Genomic DNA, 21,310 nt, shown 5'->3' on the forward strand with positions numbered 1-21,310 from the left:
ACCACTACTAAAGGACACCAATAAGAAGAGACTTGCTTGGGCCAAGAAAAACGAGCATTGGACATTAGGCCGGTGGAAATCTGTCCTTTTGGTCTGATGAGTCCAAATGTGAGATTTTTGGCTCTAACCGTTGTCTTTATGAGATGCAGAGTAGGTGAACGGCTGATCTCCTCCGCATGTGTGCTTCCCATCATGAATCATGGAGGAGATAATGGGGTGTGCTTTGCTGGTGACATTTTTTTTTTTTTTTTTTTTTTTTTTTTTTTTGGAATTCAAGGCACACTTAACCAGCATGGCTACCACAGCATTCTGCAGCGATACGCCATACCATCTGGTTTGTGCTTGTTGCACTTCCAGCCTGTGTGAGGTCTATTTGACCAAGGAGAGAGATGGAGTGCTGCATCAGATGATCTGGCCTCCACAAATACCCAACCTCAACCCAATTGAGATGGTTTGGGAAGAGTTGGACCGTAGAGTGAAGGAAAAGCTGCCAAGTGCTCAGCATATGTGGGAACTCAAACACTCACGCTGGATGAGAGAATACCAAGAGTACAGAGCTATCAAGGCAAAGGGTGGCTACTTTGAAGAATCTAAAATATATATTTTGATTTGTATTAACACTCTTTTGTTTTACTAAATGATTTCATTGTCAAATAAACTATGTAGAAAATGGTAAAAATAAAAACCCTTGAATGCGTAGGTGGGCTAACTTTTGACTGGATGGATGTACACATGCGGAGATCTGATTCACCACTAGGCTACCTGCTGCCCCAAACTTTTCATGTATATGAGAAATTCTAGGCGGCAGGTAGCCTCGTGGTTAGTGTTGGGCCAGTAATTGTAAATGATAATTTGTTCTTAACCTTAATTTAACTAGGCAAGTTAGTTAAGACAGACAGGCAGGCAGGCATACATACACACACTCCAAACAGCCTATCCGACCGCTCGGAGGCATCTGCACCGTTGCTTCGTTTTCTATCACATTCCAATGATAAAACTTTGGGGGACAAAAATGCAATTTCAGAATGTGTGGGGGGACATGTCCCAACCCCCCCCCCCCAGTGGAAGTTGTGCCCCTGGTTTTTATAGAAATGTTTGGTGACCGTCTAGGAATGCCTTGGAGATCGAACGATCAATCACGATCAACCGTTTGGAGTAGAGCGGGGCTTGCGTGCTCCTCCGAAGAGGAAGTAGGCCCCAAGCAGCTGCGCTGCTCCATGAAACATTTGTGATGACGGCGCCCCACATTGATGCCGGAACCTTCTGTGCCCATAAGGGGGCCGGGCTTCGGGCAGTCTATACAGTCTCATGGAAGCACAACGTGTTTGGGGAGCTCGTCCATGTTTTATTGCCCCTCTGGTACCCCGCATTCCATGGGGTTCATCAATCTCACCAGGTTGTAATGTAATAGTTTGAGTGAAACGCTCTTTATCCAAAAGGGGGCACCCCTCCCCAAAGGTGGCTCATTGCTGATTCTTGCCTGTAGCTCACTATTCCCAAGAAGGTGTCTAGTGATACAGGCTATGGGCCCTGTAGGTGATTTTTGGTTGGTAGCTGAGTCAAGGGAGCAAGCAGGGTTGGACACGACCATGCTATTATCCCACAGAGTCTCTTTGGTTCATATGAACCCCGAAATTAGCATTCTTTCTCAAGCCGAGCACTTTACATTCTTGGGAATTTGGTTACGAATCGCCCCTGTCTCTCACCACAGAAGTGGTCTATTTATCAGAGCTGTCTGTTCCATTCCCAGCAAGGTTACATGGTGCTTTGTCGCCAGCACCTATGACTGGTCGGTAGGGTAACCTCTGTTATTTTCCTTGGTCTACCTTCATAGAAAATAACTCAAGTGAAAGTCACCCAGTAAAATACTACTTGAGTGAAAGTCAAAGTATTAGGTTTTAAATATACTTAAGTATCAAGAGGTGGCACTGCCAATCGGGGTATGTCACTGATCGCCGGTACCCTTGTACTCATAGTGGGCCGGGCGTTAGGCAAACCTTGGTACCTAAACCATTTTTTCAACCCTAAGTTCGTGTTTCCCCGAATGTGAGTTCGATGAACAGGACACGGCGCTCACCCCGAGTAGGCGATAGCATTGTCGAATCATACCAACTTTGTTAACGACAGTCAAACAAAAGTCAAATGGCCAAGCTTGCTAGATACTGTTGGTTCATCACAGGCCGTGTGTAGACTTGAGAGTTCTTGCAGCCTTAGTATTCCGATCATGTCATGCATCTACACCTATACTTAAATGTCTATTGTGTCCGGATTCCCTTTCCCCGCGCTATATTAAAATGCCAGTAGGGCCTATGCATTCTTCAAATGGTGGAATAGGCAAAATATGTTAGCTACTGCCATCAGTCAGTTGTTAACTACTGTAGGTAACTAGCCAGCTAACCGCTAGCTGGCTAGAAAGCAATGCTAAAGGGATTGCAAACAGGTTAGCTTACCTCTAGCCAAATGTTTTTCTAAATATTTGCTAGCTGGCTAGCATTTGAGGCCACAAACACGTTCCTCACACACTTGGAACGTATTTCCTCCAAAGTTATAATGAAAAGGTGCTTCGGTCCCAAAACATAAGTTTGCTGGAGACTTGGGAGGAATGCTGATGACGTCGCCCACTATGTGCTTTCGGTAGCCTGATTGCGTCCAGACTGAGGAGAATTCAGGATTTTGGGTTTCAGTGGGATTGGGAAAGAAAATAGCCTTGGCTCAATATAAGGCTACTACGTGAGTCAATAGATGAATAATACACTTGATTTAGGCTACATTATTGCATGCTGAATGTTTCTGATCAGCGATAGATTAGCAAACGAATAAATTAGCTACCATTTTCCACTTGTCTCCCAGGTATCGGACATTTTCGTCAGGGCTGACATATCTTTATGCATTGCGAGAATACACGCATTGTTTATTTTTCTCAATGAGGTACCCAAGTGCCGCCTTGAACGGACGCTCTGGTGCACCAGTGGCCTCGGACCCTCCTTTACGCGTTTCCGCCAGTGGTTCTGATTCAGCTTATGGCTTATCATTGATTCTTGTGGCTCCCTGTTGGCCCAGGCAGCCTTGTTTCGTGGAGATCATTCGCCTCTTAGGCGGGGACCCGTTGCCACACAAGTTGTCCCAGGCAGTTGTCCCAGGCGCACAGGCAGGGTTGGCAAGCGAGGCTGGAGATTTTGTGTATGTGACCAATAAAATTTGAGCTGGTTTTGGAGGCACTGTGCGGACCCTTTGTGCATCTAGAATCGCTGGATCTGAAGATCCTCCCTGCTCGTTAAGGTGACGTTGCGTCCAAATGCGGCCACCGCCCTGAAAGTCATGGCTATGTCCTCCTTTATAAGCTATTTCTCTTTTTGCCTCGTCTTGGGCGTTGTTTAACTTCTTATGGCTGCAATCCCGGTAACGGGATATGACAACAGCCTGTGAAAGTGCAGGGTGCCAAATTCAAAAACCAGAAATCTCATAATTAAAATTCCACAGACATACATGTGTCTTATATCATTTTAAAGGTAATCTTGTTGTTAATCCCACGAGTGTCCGATTTCAAATATGCTTTTCAGCGAAAGCACTACAAACGATTATGTTAGGTCACACCAAACCACAATAAGCACAGCCATTTTTCCAGTGAAATATAGCAGTCACAAAAAGCAGAAATAGAGAGAAAATGAATCACTAACCTTTGATCTTCATCAATGACACTCATAGGACTTCATGTTAACCAATACATGCATGTTTTGTTTGATAAAGTTCATATTTATATAAAAAAATCTGAGTTTACATTGGCGCGTTACATTCACTAGTTCCAAAAACATCAAGTGATTTTGCATAGCCACATCGTTTCAACAGAAATACTCATCATAAATGTAGATGATAATACAAGTTATACACATGGAATGGTAGATATACCTCTCCTTAATGCAACCACTGTGTCAGATTTCAAAAATACCGATACGGCAATACCTGCCGCATCTGGCGGGGTCAGGTCTTGGTGGTCTACCATTGGCTGTTTTCATTTAGTATCAGTTGGGGTCGGCTTGGTGCGTGATCATATTCCCCCATAGTATGTTGTACCAAAGTTGATGTAATGTTCTGACTATAACTACTGTTCCCTGAAGGAGAGGAAACGAGGTACAACACCGTTTTGCGAAGCGCAGATTTAATTCACCTTATCAGGCGTGATTGTAGGTCTTTCAACCTAAGTCACGACCGTGCGACTCACCGTAGCTTGTTGTACCTCGTTTCCTTCCATCAGGGAACAGTCGTTAGTCGTTACGTTCTCTCATTATTAATCCTCTGGCTACCTTACATTTTTAGGCTATTCAAATAGCATTTTGAGATGGAATTCTGGTATGTTTGTTGTTTCATTGTGAGAAAGCCATGCATAAAACAAAACATATCCCTAAGTCATATTCATAGCCTATTGATTGGAGAGGGCTGAGGAGGACTATAGGCTACTTTTTTTTTAAACAGGTAGACAAGATGGTGTCGGGGAGAGAGCAAGATTGACTTTAAATTTTGCTTTGCTTGGGTGGCGCCAGTCAAACCATTGTCTGTCACATCACGATGTCGTCACCATCGACAATGGCTGTCAATCATCTTATATAGACGATGCTATCGTAATATTGCCCAACCCGAGTGTGACTGCCAAGACCCCTGTGATCTATTCATTTGTCTGTATTGATTTCTCTGTCATTTAAAGCACTTAATCAACATCATAGTGATGACAGAATTACAAACACCATGCCAATACTCATACTTTATATTTAGGTGCAGGAGCGCCACAATACTTTTGAGCTAGTATTCTATAAGAGGTGCTTGAATTCAAGCAGTAACAAATTTGAGGTGCCGGTACTCCGTTCCGGTAAGCTCCTGCCCAAGTCAAGCACTGGGTATTTAACTCTGCTTAAGCTTTCCATGTAAAACCAAAATATCCCGATTTGATTCAGAATGTGACAGAAGTTGGCTCGCAAACTCATGTTTTGTACTTGTGTACAGGAGCAAACAACCAGGCCATGATCCGTGTGTTGAGCCTGGGCTCCGCGGAGCGCACCCTGCTGAAGGGCTTCACTGGTGCAGTCACAGACCTGGCCTTCGCCCATCTGGACTCCACCCTGCTGGGATGTGTTGACGAAGCTGGCAACCTGGTCATCTGGCAGCTCACCTGCCACAGCAGCAAGATCCAGTATCCTCTTCATTCTGCCCAATAATTACACTTCAGTTGGCCCCTTACTGCTTCATGTAGTTAAAGGTTAAGTTTTTTTTTATATATATAAAAAAAAGTAGCACTACATTTACCTGTTTTTGACCGTTTTAAAAAGTACTTTGTGATGTGTGTACAGCAGTGGAGGCTGCTGAGGGGGGTACGGCTCATAATAATGGCTGGAGCGAACAGAATGGCATCAAACGCATGAAAACCATGTGTTGGATGTATTTGATACCATTCCTCTTCAGCCATTACCACGAATACGTCCTCCCCAATTAAGGTGTCACCGACATCCTGTGGTGTTACACACCTTAACCCACATGCTTCTCAGGGATCAAGTGGTTGTCCACATCCGGAGGCCTGAAGACACACCTCTAAACTCCAATAGGAGGTTGATCTGGTGTCCCTTCATCCTCGAGGACAATGAAGAGAACCCTGAGGATGCTAGCCAGACCTTGGCCCTGCTGCATGAAGACAGGGTATGTATGCCCTATTGGACACAATCAGACTTATTTATTTACCCATGTCTCAGACAAACTCTTCCTCCTCGTCCCTTTGTACTATTTTCTTAATCTTTTTAATTCACTCCCTCTCTTTTGCTGATTGTCCTGTCTTTTCTCCCCAGGCTGAGGTGTGGGATCTGGAGATCCTCCGCAGCAACAATAGCACCTGGCCAGTAGATGCCACTGACCTGAAGGACGGCGTTATAACCATAAAAGGACATACAGAGGTAGGGCATTTAGTAATCACATTGTCTGTTTCCAGTATGGAAAGCACTTATTTACAGACTGGTTTTTAGTGTGGAAATTTCGTTTTGGGTGGTGTTTTTCTCCAGCGTATAAGTGAAGGTGCCCTGTCTCCGGATGGCACAGTCTTGGCCACAGCCAGTCATGATGGTTATGTAAAGTTCTGGCAAATCTACATTGAAGGACAGGACCAGCCAAGGTAGATCTTGGCTCAATATTACTTTATTTTATAATATAATATTTATATTTAAATTCTGGTTTCTTGCAATTCCTTTCCATCTGTATCTCTATGGTTACTTTTACTTTCCTCTGTGAAGTCCTCTCCCCGGCTTCTTTCACAGATGTCTGCATGAGTGGCAGCCCCACAATGGGAACCCCCTCTCCTGCCTGCTGTTCTGTGACAACCACAAGAAACAGGACCCAGAGTAAGTCCCTACTGTTCCCTTCTGCTGCTGTATGTCTTTCGCTGAACAGGTGTAGAGTATTTAGCGAATGTGACATTTGGTTACCCAGGATTACATAGACGCATGGATCTTTAGAAGATTAACCAATGCAATCAGTGTAATTTACTCTTAAGGACCCATGAGAGATTGATTAGACCCCTACTTCTTCCTTTCTAGTGTTCCATTCTGGCGCTTTCTGATTACTGGAGCTGATCAGAACCAGGAGCTGAAGATGTGGTGCACAGTGTCATGGACCTGCCTGCAGACCATCAGGTCTGACTGTTTTACTTGTGTTTTTCACTGCTCTTTCATGCTTTGCAAGTTGTCTCATTCATACCTCTGTTACTGGACCTGTTTTAACGAGAGCCTATGTACATGTCCTTCAGGTTCTCTCCAGACCCGTTCAACTCCTCAGTCCTGCCCAGTCTAAAGGCCAGCCTGGACCTCTCTGCAGAATGCCTCATCCTCAGCGACGTACAGAGAAAGGTCATAATAACATCTGTGTCCTGCTGTATCACTATGATCTATCTACCAACTGTAATCCTTTTTGGGTATCAGGATGAGTTTTTAACCCTGTTTTGTGTTGTCCCTCTAGGTGTTGTATGTGATGGAGTTGTTGCAGGACCAGGAGAAGGGCCATGCCAGCTTCACAGCCGTGTCCGAGTTCCTGCTTACACACCCTGTACTCAGCTTTGGTGTTCAGGATGTCAGCCGCAGCCGCCTGCGCCACACAGAGGTCCTCCCCCCAGATGAGGAGAGCGAGAGTATGACTGCAGGTTGGTTTCGCCTTCTTGGATCCCGATTACCACTACTACCTAATCTAACGATGGGCTGGTCTGACCCCTGTATTATCATGGGTATAACTTTTGTTTTATAGTGGCTTTTTCTTCCTGTTATCTCTAGAGGGCAACCAGGGCCCAATGGAATCCAGAGCTGGGATACAAATAAAGCTATACTGTGTCCACACAAAGTGAGTGTTGTCATTCAGGTCCTATTATCATATTTACGCAGAGGTCTGCATTGAAATTGTGACCATAAAATCAGTTTTTAGTATCCCATTTCATACACCCGTATTAGTGTTTAGATGTATTCTTCTGTCCACAGGTCCCTTCAAGATGTGCAGATCTGGTTCCAGCCAAACCTTGGGTCTGGCTCGTCCTTATTTCTGCCTCACTCAGACTCAAACGACGGCTTTGGTGAGTTAAGAGAGCCGTTGGTCGTCATCAACCAGAACTATTTTTTACTCAGTTTAAGAGATTTTAGAAACATTATCCCAGATTTTCATGTATTAATCGGTCTTTGTGCTTTTCTAGGTTTTTCGGATCACTTGACAGACATGAGCATGGAAGGTTTGAGCTCTGACAAGGAGTCCGGATGTGGCTCCCAAAATGATCTCCGTAAGATTCCCGCCCTTCCTGCTCCTGCTGACTTCATGTCCCCCACTGGCGCCGCCGCTATGCCCAAGCTCATGACCCCTGACGCCTTCATGACCCCCAGTGCTTCAGTATGTCCAGTTCCAAATTCTCACTATTCTATCAAAATGCTAGCAAATATCCAAGGGAGGGATATTACTCCTGGATCTTGATTGCGCTTTAAACTTTATTTCTGCCCTTCTCTCCCAGGTCCCAGCCTCCCCAGGCAGCAGTGCCAGCAGCCTGAAAATGGTGACAGCCATGACCAGCAACTCTGACAGTGGCGCCAGGTAGGTCAACTCGAAGGGTGCATAAGAGGGAAGGAATTCATAATTGACTGAACAAAGAAAGAGTTTGTGCTTTGATATCCCTGACTCTAGTGACGTCAATGTCTGCAGGGGAGGAGAGGAGCTGACCCAGAACCCCAAGATGTCTATGGAGAGCAGCAGCAGTAGCAGTCTGACTCTCAGTGCGAGCACCAGCAGCCCCAGAGCCAGCTCCCTTCTCATCTCAGGCCTAGGGGACAACATGCCGGTAGGCCACACACTTGCATGGACGCTAGCACTCACAGCGCAGTCGTTACACACGGTTAGAATGCAGAATTGTGTGCCACAATTGGCTGAGGGGCCAACGTAACATATGTTTTGTCAACTTAAAAGATCTCTCGTCCCTCTGTCATGTGACAGCTTTTTTATTTTTATTTTTTTTTTTATTATTATTTTTTTTTTTACAAAAAAAATACCTTTTATTTAACTAGGCAAGTCAGTTAAGAACAAATTCTTATTTTCAATGACGGCCTAGGAACAGTGGGTTAACTGCCTGTTCAAGGGCAGAACGACAGATTTGTACCTTGTCAGCTCGGGGATTTGAACTTGCAACCTTTCGGTTACTAGTCCAATGCTCTAACCACTAGGCTATCATCCTTGTTCCATTTTGGTCTTCCCTGCTGTCTCATAAAGATGTACTCTCTTCCACAAGAGACTAGAGGTCGACCGATTAATCGGAATGGCAGAATAATTAGGGCCGATTTCAAGTTTTCATAACAATCGGTAATCAGTATTTTTGGACACCGATTGTGGCCTATTTATTATTTTTTTTTTTTACACCTTTATTTAACTAGGCAAGTCATTCTTATTTTCAATGACTGCCTAGGAAGGGTGGGTTAACTGCCTTGTTCAGGGGCAGAACGACAGATTATCACCTTCATTTTTGCAACCATCCGGTTGCTAGTCCAACGCTCTAACCACCTGCCTTACATTGCACTCCACGAGGAGCCTGCGTGGCAGGCTGACAACCTGTTACGCGAGGACAGCAAGAAGCCATGGTAAGTTGCTAGCTAACATTAAACTTATCTTATAAAAAACAAGCAATCTTAACATAATCACTAGTTAACTACACATGGTTGATATTACTAGTTTATCTGGCGTGTCCTGTGTTGCATATAATCGATGCGGTGCCTGTTAATTTCTCATCGAATCACAGCCTACTTTGCCAAACGGGTGATGATTTAACAAATGCATTTGCGAAAAAAGCACTGTCATTGCACCCATGTGTACCTAACCATAAACATCAATGCCTTTCTTTAAAATCAATACACAAGTATATATTTTTAAACCTGCATATTTAGTCAATATTGCCTGCAAACATGAATTTCTTATAACTAGGGAAATTGTCACTTCTCCTGCGTTCCGTGCAAGCAGTCAGGGTATATGCAGCAGTTTGGGCCTCCTGGCTCGTTGCGAACTGTGTGAAGTCCATTTATTCCTCACAAAGACCGTAATTAATTTCCCAAAATTGTACATAATTATGACATAACATTGAAGGTTGTACAATGTAACAGCGATATTTAGACTTAGGGATGCCATCCGTTAGATAAAATACGGAACGGTTCCGTATTTCACTGAAAGAATAAACGTTTTGTTTTCGAAATTATAGTTTCCGGATTCTACCATATTAATGACCTAAGGCTCGTATTTCTGTGTTATTATGTTATAATTAAGTCTATGATTTGATAGAGCAGTCTGACTGAGCAATGGTAGGCAGCAGCAGGCTCGTAAGCATTCATTCAAACAGCACTTTTGTGCGTTTTGCCAGCAGCTCTTCGCTGTGCTTTAAGCATTGAGCTGTTTGACTTCAAGCCTATCAACTCCCGAGATTAGGCTGGTGTAACCGATGTGAAATGGCTAGCTAGTTAGCGGGGTGCGCGCTAATAGCGTTTCAAACGTCACTCGCTCTGACTTGGAGTAGTTGTTCCCCTTGCTCTGCAAGGGCCGCGACTTTTGTGGAGCGATGGGTAGCGATGCTGCGAGGGTGGCTGTTGTCGTTGTGTTCCTGGTTCGAGCCCAGGTAGAGGCGAGGAGAGGGACGGAAGCTATACTGTTACACTGGCAATACTAAAGTGCCTATAAGAACATCCAATAGTCAAAGGTATATGAAATACAAATCGTATAGAGAGAAATAGTCCTATAATTCCTATAATAACTACAACCTAAAACTTCTTACCTGGGAATATTGAAGACTCATGTTAAAAGGAACCACCAGCTTTCATATGTTCTCATATTCTGCGCAAGGAACTTAAACGTTAGCTTTTTTACATGGCACAATTGCACTTTTACTTTCTTCTCCAACACTTTGTTTTTGCATTATTTAAACCAAATAGAACATGTTTCATTATTTATTTGAGGCTAAATTGATTTGATTGATGTATTATATTAAGTTAAAATAAGTGTTTATTCAGTATTGTTGTAATTCTCATTATTACAAATAAATACATTTTAAATAATCGGTATCGGCGTTGAAAAATCATAATCGCTCGACCTCTACAAGAGACCACTCCTCATATGCTCATGTTCCCCTTCACCTACCCCTTCCACCCTCTACAGGTGCTTCCCTCTCCAAACCCGCCCCTCTCGATGGACCCACAGGTCATTGAGCCTATGCTGATTCAGCATGCCTCTCCCACCCTGGCCCGCTCTCCAGACGTCATCTCATCTGCCTCCACGGCCATGTCACAGGACATCCCTGAGATCGCCTCTGAGACGCTGCAGCGAAGCCTGGGGGGTGTGTCTGGAGCTGAATCCCGAGACTCTCTCCCAGCCCTCCACACAGACAGCATGGCTTCTGCAGCCTCAGCCCTTCACCACCTCTCTCCACGGAACCGGAACAACTCTGACCACGGCCACCTGACCCTAGAGCTGGGTGCTGGAGCAGTGGAGGCGGAGCAGAGGCTCAGTAACACTCCTTCACTACTGGAGAATGCCCTGTCACAGGAGAATGCTGCTGCAGCCGCCGCTGCCTCCTGCTCCGACAACAACACAAGCCACCCCTGGCCTGCAGCTCCCGACATCACACGGGAAACGCGCAACAGCCTGCGGGACAACGGCCTAGGAGACTGGTAAGACAGTCTCGCACACGCGCTGACATAGGCACAGTGTCTTTACCTATGCATGCAACCTGAAGAGCCTACACAAATCGGCTTTTTTGTTTTAAATGGTATCTCGTGCTTTTAGCTCAAGGGAGGAAATGAAGGACAGACACATGTCCTCTCCATACCACAGACGCACCTACCACTTAACCCAGAATGACAGTCAGGACGCCAGTGCAGAACAGAGGTAAGATAGTCACATCTCCAGAACTTCCCTTTTGTTGTCAATAGTGTTGGTCCTGGAGGGATGCAGTATTTGTGGTGTTTTGGAAGTCAATGCTTGATTTAAAGTTTCCATTTAAATGTATTCTTGATTCTGATTTAATGTTCATCCTAAACCTGCACAGGTTTTTTTTGTACCCATGCCATGTACCCATTATCAACACCTATTGTGGGCACTTAAACTCCTCCTCTTGCTTTGTTTTCCTGTCACACAGTGACCATGATGACGAGGTGGCCAGTCTAGCGTCGTCCTCCGGGAACTGTGGAGCCAGGTCGTCTCAAAGACTGCCAGTGAAGGAGTGGAAGAGCTCTCCCAGAGGCTCCCCTAAACTCAAGAGGAAGAGTAAAAAAGATGATGGGTGGGTGAAGACCATGACAGTTACCACAATGTTATTCTCTGATATTTACTTCCATGTCTAATGGCCTCTTTGCCTTCTCTCTTTTTAGGGATGCATCTCATGCCTCTCAGTCCAGGCAGCCTGAGCATCATAATCATCATCAGGTAAGTGATCATGGCTGAATGAATATGATTCACTGTTCATTTTTATCTTTAAATTGTGATTATAATAGTGGCACCAAGATGTTTCCATTATACATACATTTTCAGCAATACCATTTGTTCCCTGATAATTAGATGATACATTATACCTGGTTTGCTTAGGCACCATGGTCTTCTGAACATCCCTCTCTGTAATCTGATCTAACCTGTTGCAGATGAACCCTGAGGTGCAGGAAGAGCTGCTGATGCTGCTGCGTAACCAGCAGAGGGAGCTAGCGGATCTCCGTCAGAGTCAGCTAGAGCTGCTGCAGAGAGTGACGGGCCACATGGACGCAGTGCAGAGCTCTGTCATAGCCCATGTGGAGCACGTCATGGTCAGCCAGCAGGAGCACGAACGTATCCTTACAACTGGGACATGTCACAAGTTACAATCAGTGCCAACTCCTAGACCTCCCTATGTAGTGGTACCATTGAAAATTATGTAGTTTGGTATGAGATGATCACTGCAAGATATACTACATGGCTAAAAGTATGTGGACACTCCTTCAAATTAGATTCGGCACACAGCCATGCAGTCTCCATAGACAAACATTGGCAGTAGAGTGGCCCTTACTGAAGAACTCAGTGACTTTCAATGTGGTACCGTCATAGGATGCAACCTTTCCAACAAGTCAGTTCATCAAATTTCTGCCCTGCTAGAGCTGCCCCTGTCAACTGTAAGTGCTGTTATTGTGAAGTGGAAACTTTTAGGAGCAACAACGGCTCAGCCGAGAAGTGGTAGGCCACACAAGCTCACAGAACGGCACCACCGAGTGCTGAAGTGCATAGCGTGTAAAAATCGTCTGTCCTCCGGTTGCAACACTCACTACCGCGTTCCAAACTGCCTCTGGAAGCAACGTCAGCACAAGAACTGTTCGTCGGAAGCTTCATGAAATAGGTTTCGCAGCCATTGGACTCGGGAGCAGTGGACACGCTTTCTCTGGAGTGATGAGTCATGCTTCACCGATGGACAAATCTGGATTTGGCGGATGCCAGGGGAACGCTACCTGCCCAAATGCATAGTGCTAACTGTAATGTTTAGTGGAAGAGGAATAGTGGTCTGGGGCTGTTTTTCATGGTTCGGGCTAAGCTCCTTAGCTCCAGTGAAGGGGAATCTTAACGCTACAGCATACAATGGCATTCTAGATGGTTCTGTTCTTCCAACTTTGTTGTAACAGTTTGGGGAAGGCCTTTTCCTGTTTCAGAATGACAATGCCCCTGTGCACAAAGGTCCATACAGAAATGGCTTGTCGATCGGTGTGGAAGAAGTTGACTGGACTGCACAGAGCCCTGACCTCAACCCCATCGAACACCTTTGGGATGAATTGGAACGCCTACTGCGAGCCAGGCCTAATCGCCCAACATCAGTGCCTGACCTCACTAAGTCCCTGCAGCAATTTTCCAACCTCTAGTGGAAAGCCTTCCCAGAAGAGTGGAGGCTAGCAGCAAAGGGGGGACCAACACCATATTAATACCTATGATTTCGGAATGAGATGTTCGACGAGCAGGTGTCCTCATACTTTTGGCCATGTAGTGTATAGGGAAGTGTTATGAATGCAGATATTGTAGGTTAAATGGAATTCAATTCACATGAATAAAGATGCTTTTCACATCTAGAAAGGTGCCTAATTAAAGCTGCAATATGTAACTTCTCGGGCGATCTGACCAAATTCACATAGAAATTAGTTATTGTTCTCTCATTGTCATTGAAAGCAAGTCTAAGCAGTAGATCGCTTCTATGTGCGCTATTGCTATTCTTCTCGTTCTCAAGTAAAATGTTGCATCTTAAATTCAGTTTTGGACACGAGGTTCAAACATCTGAAAATACAATATATTTGGTTATGGTCAATATTTCAGTGGTTTATATGCTTATTTTGTCACACAAACTGAAATTAGGCCAACTATTAGTTTTAGCAACCAGGAAATGCCAGAGCCATTTATGCATATTGCATCTTTAAGACCGTAGTTTTGTTGCAGAAGCACATCCTCATCAACCCACTGTTTGATCCTTGACCTGGCGGTGTTTCTCAGAGAGGAGAATGGAGAGAATCCTAGCAGAGGGACAGAACCGTAACCAGCAACTCCAGGAGCATCTCTCCCAGCAGCTGGCTCAAACTCTCAACAACACCCTGTGTAACCGTCTAGACAAGACTCTCCGAGAGGAGATGAAGAAAACCGTTCCTCCCAGTCAGTACACTTCCTTCCTTTTTCCTAACTTATTCCACAGTTTTTATCAAATGAAGTTAACTGTATAATCACTGAGAAGTAAATGTTTGGCCTTGCTACTAAACAGCTATTATCAAGAGTCTCGAGCCTGTTACTGCCCAGATGAATAACACCATCGCTGCTAAGCTGACGGCTGTGGAGGCAGCACTGAAGGAGAACGTCAGCAAAGTCGTCAAGTCAAAGGTTAGTGGCAACAAATTCAGGGGGGGATAAAAAAAAATGCGCTGCTTAGTTCATAGAACCGCGTTACGTGACTTACCTTAGATATTTGCTTATAGCAGTTGTGACAGAGGTTTTGGTTTTCTTCCTACAAAATGTGGCTCTACATTTTGAACAATGGGGGCTATAAGCTATTATGACCCCATTTGCTTAAAGCGAAGACACACACATGCCTTCTCTTTCCCTCTGCAATGCTCACGTGCCTTGCGGGTGTCGTTAGAACAGAGTGGACAGGACCAGGCACCAAATCTGCATCAAATAACTGGGGAGAGGAAAGAACATCATTGAAGGCAATGATGTTAATTTCTACACAAAAGATCATACGCAGTTATTGCCTGATCTTCCTTGACGTTTTCCTAAACTTTCCAATACCTTTCTGATGCATTTCAGTAACTTCAAACCAATGGTTGGAACCGGTTCAGGAAACAGAACCGAAAAGAACGAAAGTGATCTTTCCTTTTCCGGAACAGAACCATAATTTAATAACGTTCAGAGTGGAGCGCCTATGAACATTTTTGCCTGTGTGTATTTAGGCTACCTGCCCCTCCCCTCTGAAGCATAGATTACTGTAGCCTACTGACCACGTTACAAACGTAATTCAGAAATTAGGGTCAGATGTTTAATTAGAGAAGAGTGGGTTTGACTTATTCAATCATAGTTAAGGATACTATAATACAGTTGCATCTCTCGCGCTATAGCACAGTGTGTTTGTCTTGCATTATGATTAAACCATGCTCTTACGGCAAAATACAATTTGCTCTTAATGACTTTTCTATATAGTTTTTAAGTTGCTTACCCGCTCCACAGTAAGCTGCTCTAGCCGTGCTGATTGAAGTAATTTAATGTTGAGCTAAATGTTTTTTTTTAAAGTAAAAAATATATATATTTGATGTTTGTTTTAAAAGTAATGATTATAAACTGATACTTTTGGATTGAACCAGTTCAAAACTTTATTTTGCTAGTCAGACCAGTGGAACGAATAAAAAATTTAAAAAAGTCACGGTTCTGTTCAGAACGAAACGATTAGTAAATAATTTAGGTTCCAACCCCTGCTTCAAACTATACTTCCTTCAGATTTGAATTTGAAAAACTGTCAGAGTGATTTTTAATATAGCCCCAAATTAAAAAGTTAACATTGGCTGTTGATTACATCTCTTTTTAACTGTGAGATCGCGAAAGATTTCTGATATCAAAATGGGGTCTTGGGCCCAAAAAGTTTAGCATGCCCTGCTCTAGAGCCTAGATTGGTCATTGGATCAAAGGATGTAAAGTAGTCTCATAGCTCACTTATTCAGTCTACAGTCAAAATGCACACACACAAATTACTTTGTATCCATTTCTGTGCAGAACACCACAGATGCAATCGGCCGGGCAGCTGCTGAGGCAATGCAGGGGCCTATCCAGGCTGCCTACAAGGATGCGTTCCAGAGCATTGTGCTGCCTGTGTTTGAGAGGGGCTGCCAGTCTATGTTCCAGCAGATCAATGACAGCTTCAAGCAGGGAACACATGAGTGTATGACAATCCAATTACTAACTGTTAACACTCAGCGTTTCAGGCTGTTTCTTCGCTTTATGCAGTTTCGCCCAAGAGCAAGGTCATGGACTTAGCCTAGTTTTTAACTTGTTACATTTGTCATACAAAGCCCACTGCTCTTAACATAGATGTATGTATTGATAAACATTTGCTGTATTTTTTTTCAGCTGATTTTTATATTGTGCTAACAGCACATCTGAATATGCCTGACAGATCTTACTGTGTTGTACTGAGGATGTTTGTTTTCCTCTGTAGATATCCAGCAACTGGAGACCCATGTGAAGAGCAGGAAGCAGCGTGAGCAGGAGGGCCAGGACCCTATGATTGGCCAGCTGCAGCAGATGATTGACACGTTCCAGAATTCTACAGATCAGCTGGCCACCACTGTCACAGCAAGTGTCCGCTCGGAGGTCCAGCACCAGCTCAACATGACGGTGGGAAAGTAAGTCCAACCAGGCTTTTGACATTTTTTTGTGTGCTTGAACAGACATGCCTAATAGATGCCTTAGCAAGAAGTTTGGGTTGCCATGTTGAGTGGCTTTGTAATGGATTGGTTGATTAGAAAAACAAACACCTTAATCATGGGCTTAATTTCGATTGAGCCATACGTTTTGCAAAGCAATTAATGAAATGGCGCTTGAGTTATTAGATTTTGTTTTTTAGGGTGTGGGAATGAATAACTTTAAGTTTTTGGGATTGTACAAAAGTGTTCGGGAAATGACACGTTTACAGTGCATTCGGAAAGTATTCAGACCGCTTGACTTTTTCTACGTTTTGTTAGGTTTTACAGCCTTATTCTAAAATTAAATAGTTTCCCCCCCATCAATACCCCATAATGACAAATCAAAAACAGGTTTTTGACATTTTTGCTAATTTATAAAAAATAAAGGATATTTTACATAACTATTCAGACCTTTTACTCAGTACTTTATTGAAGCACCTTTGGCAGCAATTACAGCCTTGTGTATTCTTGGGTATGACATTACAAGCTTGGCACACCTGTATTTGGAGTTTCATTCTTTTCTAAAGATCCTCAAGCTCTAAGGTTGGATTCGGAGCAATTTGCCGGTCTCTTCAGAGATGTGCGATCTGGTTCAAGTCCAGGCTAAGGCTTGACCACTCAAGGACATTCAGAGACTAGTCCCGAAGCCACTCCTGAGTTGTCTTGGTTATGTGCTTAGGGTCGTTGTCTTGTTGAAAGGTAAACCTTTGCCACAGTCTGAGGTCCTGAGCGCTCTGGAGCAGGTTTTCATCAAGGATCTCTCTGTACTCTGCTCCGTTCATCTTTACTTCGATCCTGACTAGTTCCCCAGCCCCTGCCGCGAAAAACATCCCCACAGCATGATGCTGCCACCACTTTGCTTTACAGTAGGGATGGGGCCAGGTTTCCTTCAGACGTGACGCTTGGCATTCAGGCCAAAGAGTTCAGTCTTGGTTTCATCAGACCAGAGTGTTAACTCGAAATGACACAACGACAAGGTTCCAGTTTAACAAAGTTTACTCAACTATATGAACACACTACAAGGTAGCCATTACACTCCAGGCTAGGTCCAACAACGAACAGCCTTCCAGCGCATGCGCACTCTTGACTGAGTGATAGCCCCGTAATAACAGAAATATAGGGATACTTAAAACATGAACTTAACACAGAGAATCTTGTTTCTCATGGTTTGAGAGTCCTTTAGCTGCCTTTTGGCCAACTCCAAGCAGGCTGTCATGTGCCTTTTACTGAGGAGTGGCTTCTGTCTGGCCACGCTACCATAAAGGCCTGATTGGTGGAGTGCTGCAGAGATGGTTGTCCTTCTGGAAGGTTCTCCATTCTCCACAGAGGAACTCTGGAGCATCGGCTTCTTGGTCACCTCACTGACCAAGGACCTTTTCCCCCGATTGCTCAGTTTGGCCTGCCGGCCAACTCTAGGAGGAGTCTTGGTGGTTCCAAACTTCTTCCATTTTAAGAATGATTGAGGCCACTGTTCTTGGGGACCTTCAATGCTGCAGAAATGTTTTGCTACCCTTCCCCAGGGCTGTGCCTCGGCACAATCCTGTCTCTGAGCTCTACGGACAATTCTTTTGACATCATGGCTTGGTTTTTGCTCTGACATGCACTGTCAACTGTGGGACCTCTATATAGACAGTTGTGTGCCTTTTCAAATCATGTCCAAACAATTGAATTGACCACAGGTGGACTCATATGACGTTGTAGAAACATCTCAAGGATGATCAATGGAAACGGGATGCACCTGAGGTCAATTTTGAGTCTCATAGCAGATTGTCTCAATACTTATGTGGATGTTTTTTTATTTTTAATACATTTGCAAAAATGTCTAAACCTGTTATCGCTTTGTCATTATGGGGTATTGTGTGTGTGTGTGTGTAGATGGGGGGGGGGGGGTGTTTAATCAATTTAGAATACGGCTGTAACTTAACAAAATGTGGAAAAAGTCAAGGGGTCTGAATAGTTTCTGAATGCACTGTAAATGTTTGATAGTATTCCTTGTTTATATAACTGTGCCTATTTTCTTCTGTCCTACATCCAGCCTGCAGGAATCAATCCTGACCCAGGTGCAGCGCATAGTGAAGGGTGAGGTGAGCATGGCCATGAAGGAGCAGCAGGCAGCTGTGACCTCCAGCATCATGCAGGCCATGCGCTCTGCTGCAGGCACGCCCGTCCCTACCCCACACCTAGACTACCAGGCCCAGCAGGCCAACATACTGCAGCTGCTGCAGCAGGGACAGCTCAACCAGGCCTTCCAACAGGTGAGAGTCCTGCTCCCCGATGCACCGCCATGGGCTTGGGCGGTATACTGTAAGATGTATACCGGGGCATTTGGGAAAAAACACTGGAGGGTTTTTCATTACCGTCAACTATTTCAAACGTTTTTCATGAAACTTTAATATTTGTAGCTACTTTTTAAGTTGATACCTGCAGTCAACTTGTGCAATACGTTAGGAGAAAAAGAAGATTACATTCTTCATTTCACCGGTCACATTATTTTACATGATGAAGCTTACTGTAGTTCCCCAGAACAGTTGAGACAGTCACGTGTTTGTTTGTAAATGGCACAATGGGAGAAAGCAGGAGCAGGTGAGTCCATAGAATTCTATATCTATCAGTGAGTCTCTGTTGTGAGGCGCATATGAGGTGATGAAGTAACACATTTATGAAATTCACTACTAAATGTTTGCCATCAGATATCTTATGTCTTTCTGCCGCGTTTGAGAAGTCAAAGAGCTCTAATCTGTACAGCTGCCATTTCCCCCCTGTGCTTCTACTAGTGTTTTTTTCCTCCTCTGTTCTCTCCTCTACTCCCCTCTGCTCTGTGTACACATGCTGCTCTTCCTTCAGAAAAGCATGCATCACAACTTTGTTCATTTGCACAATTTATTTTGTTCACGTTCGCTTGTAAATGTCCACACTCACCGAAAATATCATTCGGTAGCTACTAGCTAGGCTATATAACTTTATTAGCTGGATTTGCCTGTCTTTGCAATTAGTTATGTTTGTTTCCACTCATTAGCATTTAGCTAAAAGCATCTGTGATTTCGTTGTTCTAATTTTGTTAGTATTCTGGTAGAGGCACAATGGGCTTTTCTTGCGTTTTTTAGCGCCCCTTGTGTAGTACTATGCCGGTAATACCGTAAATCCTGGCATGAGAAAAGGACTGATAATCTGGATACCGCCCAAGCACCTACCCATCCCATCAGTCACACAGCCTCTCCCGTCCACTGCATGGGGGATGTCCGAGGGCATCATTTAAAATGTACCTGTGGTGTCTGATCGGTCTCATCTCCTCCAACCCCTTCCCCTGTAGGCCCTGTCAGCCTCTGACCTGAACCTGGTTCTGTATGTGTGTGAGACCATCGACTCCCAGCAGGTGTTTGGCCAGCATCCCTGCCCCCTGATCCAGCCAGTGCTGCTGTCCCTCATACAGCAGCTATCCACTAACCTGGCCACACGCTCTGAGCTCAAGATCAGGTATGCATGTGCACCCACAGGAACATGTTATAACCCACAGATTTGATGCTCAAACTCGTCATAGACCCCTCTATGCACCCATGCTAAAACATATAAACACACACTCAAAACACATCAATGTAAATTCTTACACACCTTGGATGTAATAAGTCGGCCATGGGCAGCTTGAGATTAGACGTTTTTGTTTGATCTTAATCAGGTTTGTGCTCTTACGAGCCTCCCATAAGGAACACTTTTCAACCTCATTTTCATTATCTCCAGCACCAAACCAGTGTAGAGAAGGTCCTAAGAAATGCTTCCCTATGACATCACAGGTTGGGATTAAAACTGATTTATCAACCTGTACAATGTAGAAATGCAGCTATTTTCCCCATATGTAGACACTGGTTAGGTGCTGTAGATAATGAGGTCAATGAGGGTATGAGGTTGAAAAGTGGCAGAGTTACGCTATGCTGAAATCGCAACGCAATTTCCTGGTTGCTAAAACTAATAGTTAGCCTAATTTCAGTTTGTGACAAAATAAGATGGTACAATGATTCTCTACACTATCTAAACAGCTGTTAAATATATATTTTCCATAACCAAAAATATTGTTTCAGCTGGTGCAAAAAATTGAAAATAGTGCATTCGAAAGTATTCAGGCATCATTTTCCACATTTTGTTACGTTACAACCTTATTCTAAAATTGTTTTTTTTCCCTCAATCTACCCCATAATGAAAAAGCAAGATTTAATATTTTTTTTGCTAATTTATATAAAAAGAATACAAAATGGAAATTTCACCTGAGTTTTCAGACCCTTTACTCATTACTTTGTTGAAGCATGTTTGGCATCAATTATAGCCTCGAGTCTTCTTGGGTATGGCGCTACAATCTTTGCACGCCTATATTTGGGGAGTTTCTCCCATTCTATGCACATCCTCTCAAGCGCTGTCAGGTTGGATGGGGAGTGTTGCTGTACAGCTATTTTCTGGTCTGTCCAGAAATGTTAGATTGGGTTCAAGTCCGGGCTCTGGCTGGGCCATTCAAGGACATTCAGAGATTTGTCACAAAGCCACTCCTGCGTTGTCTTGATAGGGTCGTTGTCCTGATGGAAGGTGATCATTCACCCCAGTCAGGTCCGGAGGTCTCTGCAGCAGGTTTTCATCAAGGATCTCTCTGTACTTTGCTACATTCATCTTTGACTTGATCCTGACTAGTCTCCCAGTCCCTGCCACTGAAAAACATCCCCACAGCATGATGCTGCCACCATGCTTCACTGTAGGGATGGTGCCAGGTTTCCTCCAGATGTGACGCTTGGCATTCAGGCAAAATAGTTCAATCTTGGTCAGTCCAGAGAATCTTGTTTCTCATTGTCAGAGTCCTTTAG

General features: G+C 44.1%; 1 protein-coding gene across 1 annotated transcript in view; it reads left to right on the top strand.

Moving 5' to 3' along the window:
* LOC120053917 (enhancer of mRNA-decapping protein 4-like) overlaps positions 1–21,310 on the top strand; it is a 40,961-nt gene that overhangs the window by 16,883 nt on the left and 2,768 nt on the right. The window contains exons 5-28 of the mRNA XM_039001229.1: positions 4,996–5,182; positions 5,535–5,682; positions 5,829–5,933; positions 6,039–6,148; positions 6,291–6,374; positions 6,570–6,665; positions 6,779–6,878; positions 6,988–7,168; positions 7,296–7,362; positions 7,497–7,588; positions 7,706–7,896; positions 8,015–8,094; positions 8,203–8,338; positions 10,687–11,198; positions 11,314–11,415; positions 11,666–11,809; positions 11,898–11,952; positions 12,165–12,345; positions 14,020–14,175; positions 14,282–14,397; positions 15,781–15,946; positions 16,223–16,409; positions 18,505–18,724; positions 19,780–19,943. Of these exons, the coding sequence (XP_038857157.1) occupies positions 4,996–5,182; positions 5,535–5,682; positions 5,829–5,933; positions 6,039–6,148; positions 6,291–6,374; positions 6,570–6,665; positions 6,779–6,878; positions 6,988–7,168; positions 7,296–7,362; positions 7,497–7,588; positions 7,706–7,896; positions 8,015–8,094; positions 8,203–8,338; positions 10,687–11,198; positions 11,314–11,415; positions 11,666–11,809; positions 11,898–11,952; positions 12,165–12,345; positions 14,020–14,175; positions 14,282–14,397; positions 15,781–15,946; positions 16,223–16,409; positions 18,505–18,724; positions 19,780–19,943 (3,580 nt within the window). The remainder of the gene's footprint in view (positions 1–4,995; positions 5,183–5,534; positions 5,683–5,828; positions 5,934–6,038; positions 6,149–6,290; positions 6,375–6,569; positions 6,666–6,778; positions 6,879–6,987; positions 7,169–7,295; positions 7,363–7,496; positions 7,589–7,705; positions 7,897–8,014; positions 8,095–8,202; positions 8,339–10,686; positions 11,199–11,313; positions 11,416–11,665; positions 11,810–11,897; positions 11,953–12,164; positions 12,346–14,019; positions 14,176–14,281; positions 14,398–15,780; positions 15,947–16,222; positions 16,410–18,504; positions 18,725–19,779; positions 19,944–21,310) is intronic.

Source organism: Salvelinus namaycush, chromosome 9 (assembly GCF_016432855.1).
Source record: "Salvelinus namaycush isolate Seneca chromosome 9, SaNama_1.0, whole genome shotgun sequence".
NCBI lineage: Eukaryota > Metazoa > Chordata > Actinopteri > Salmoniformes > Salmonidae > Salvelinus > Salvelinus namaycush.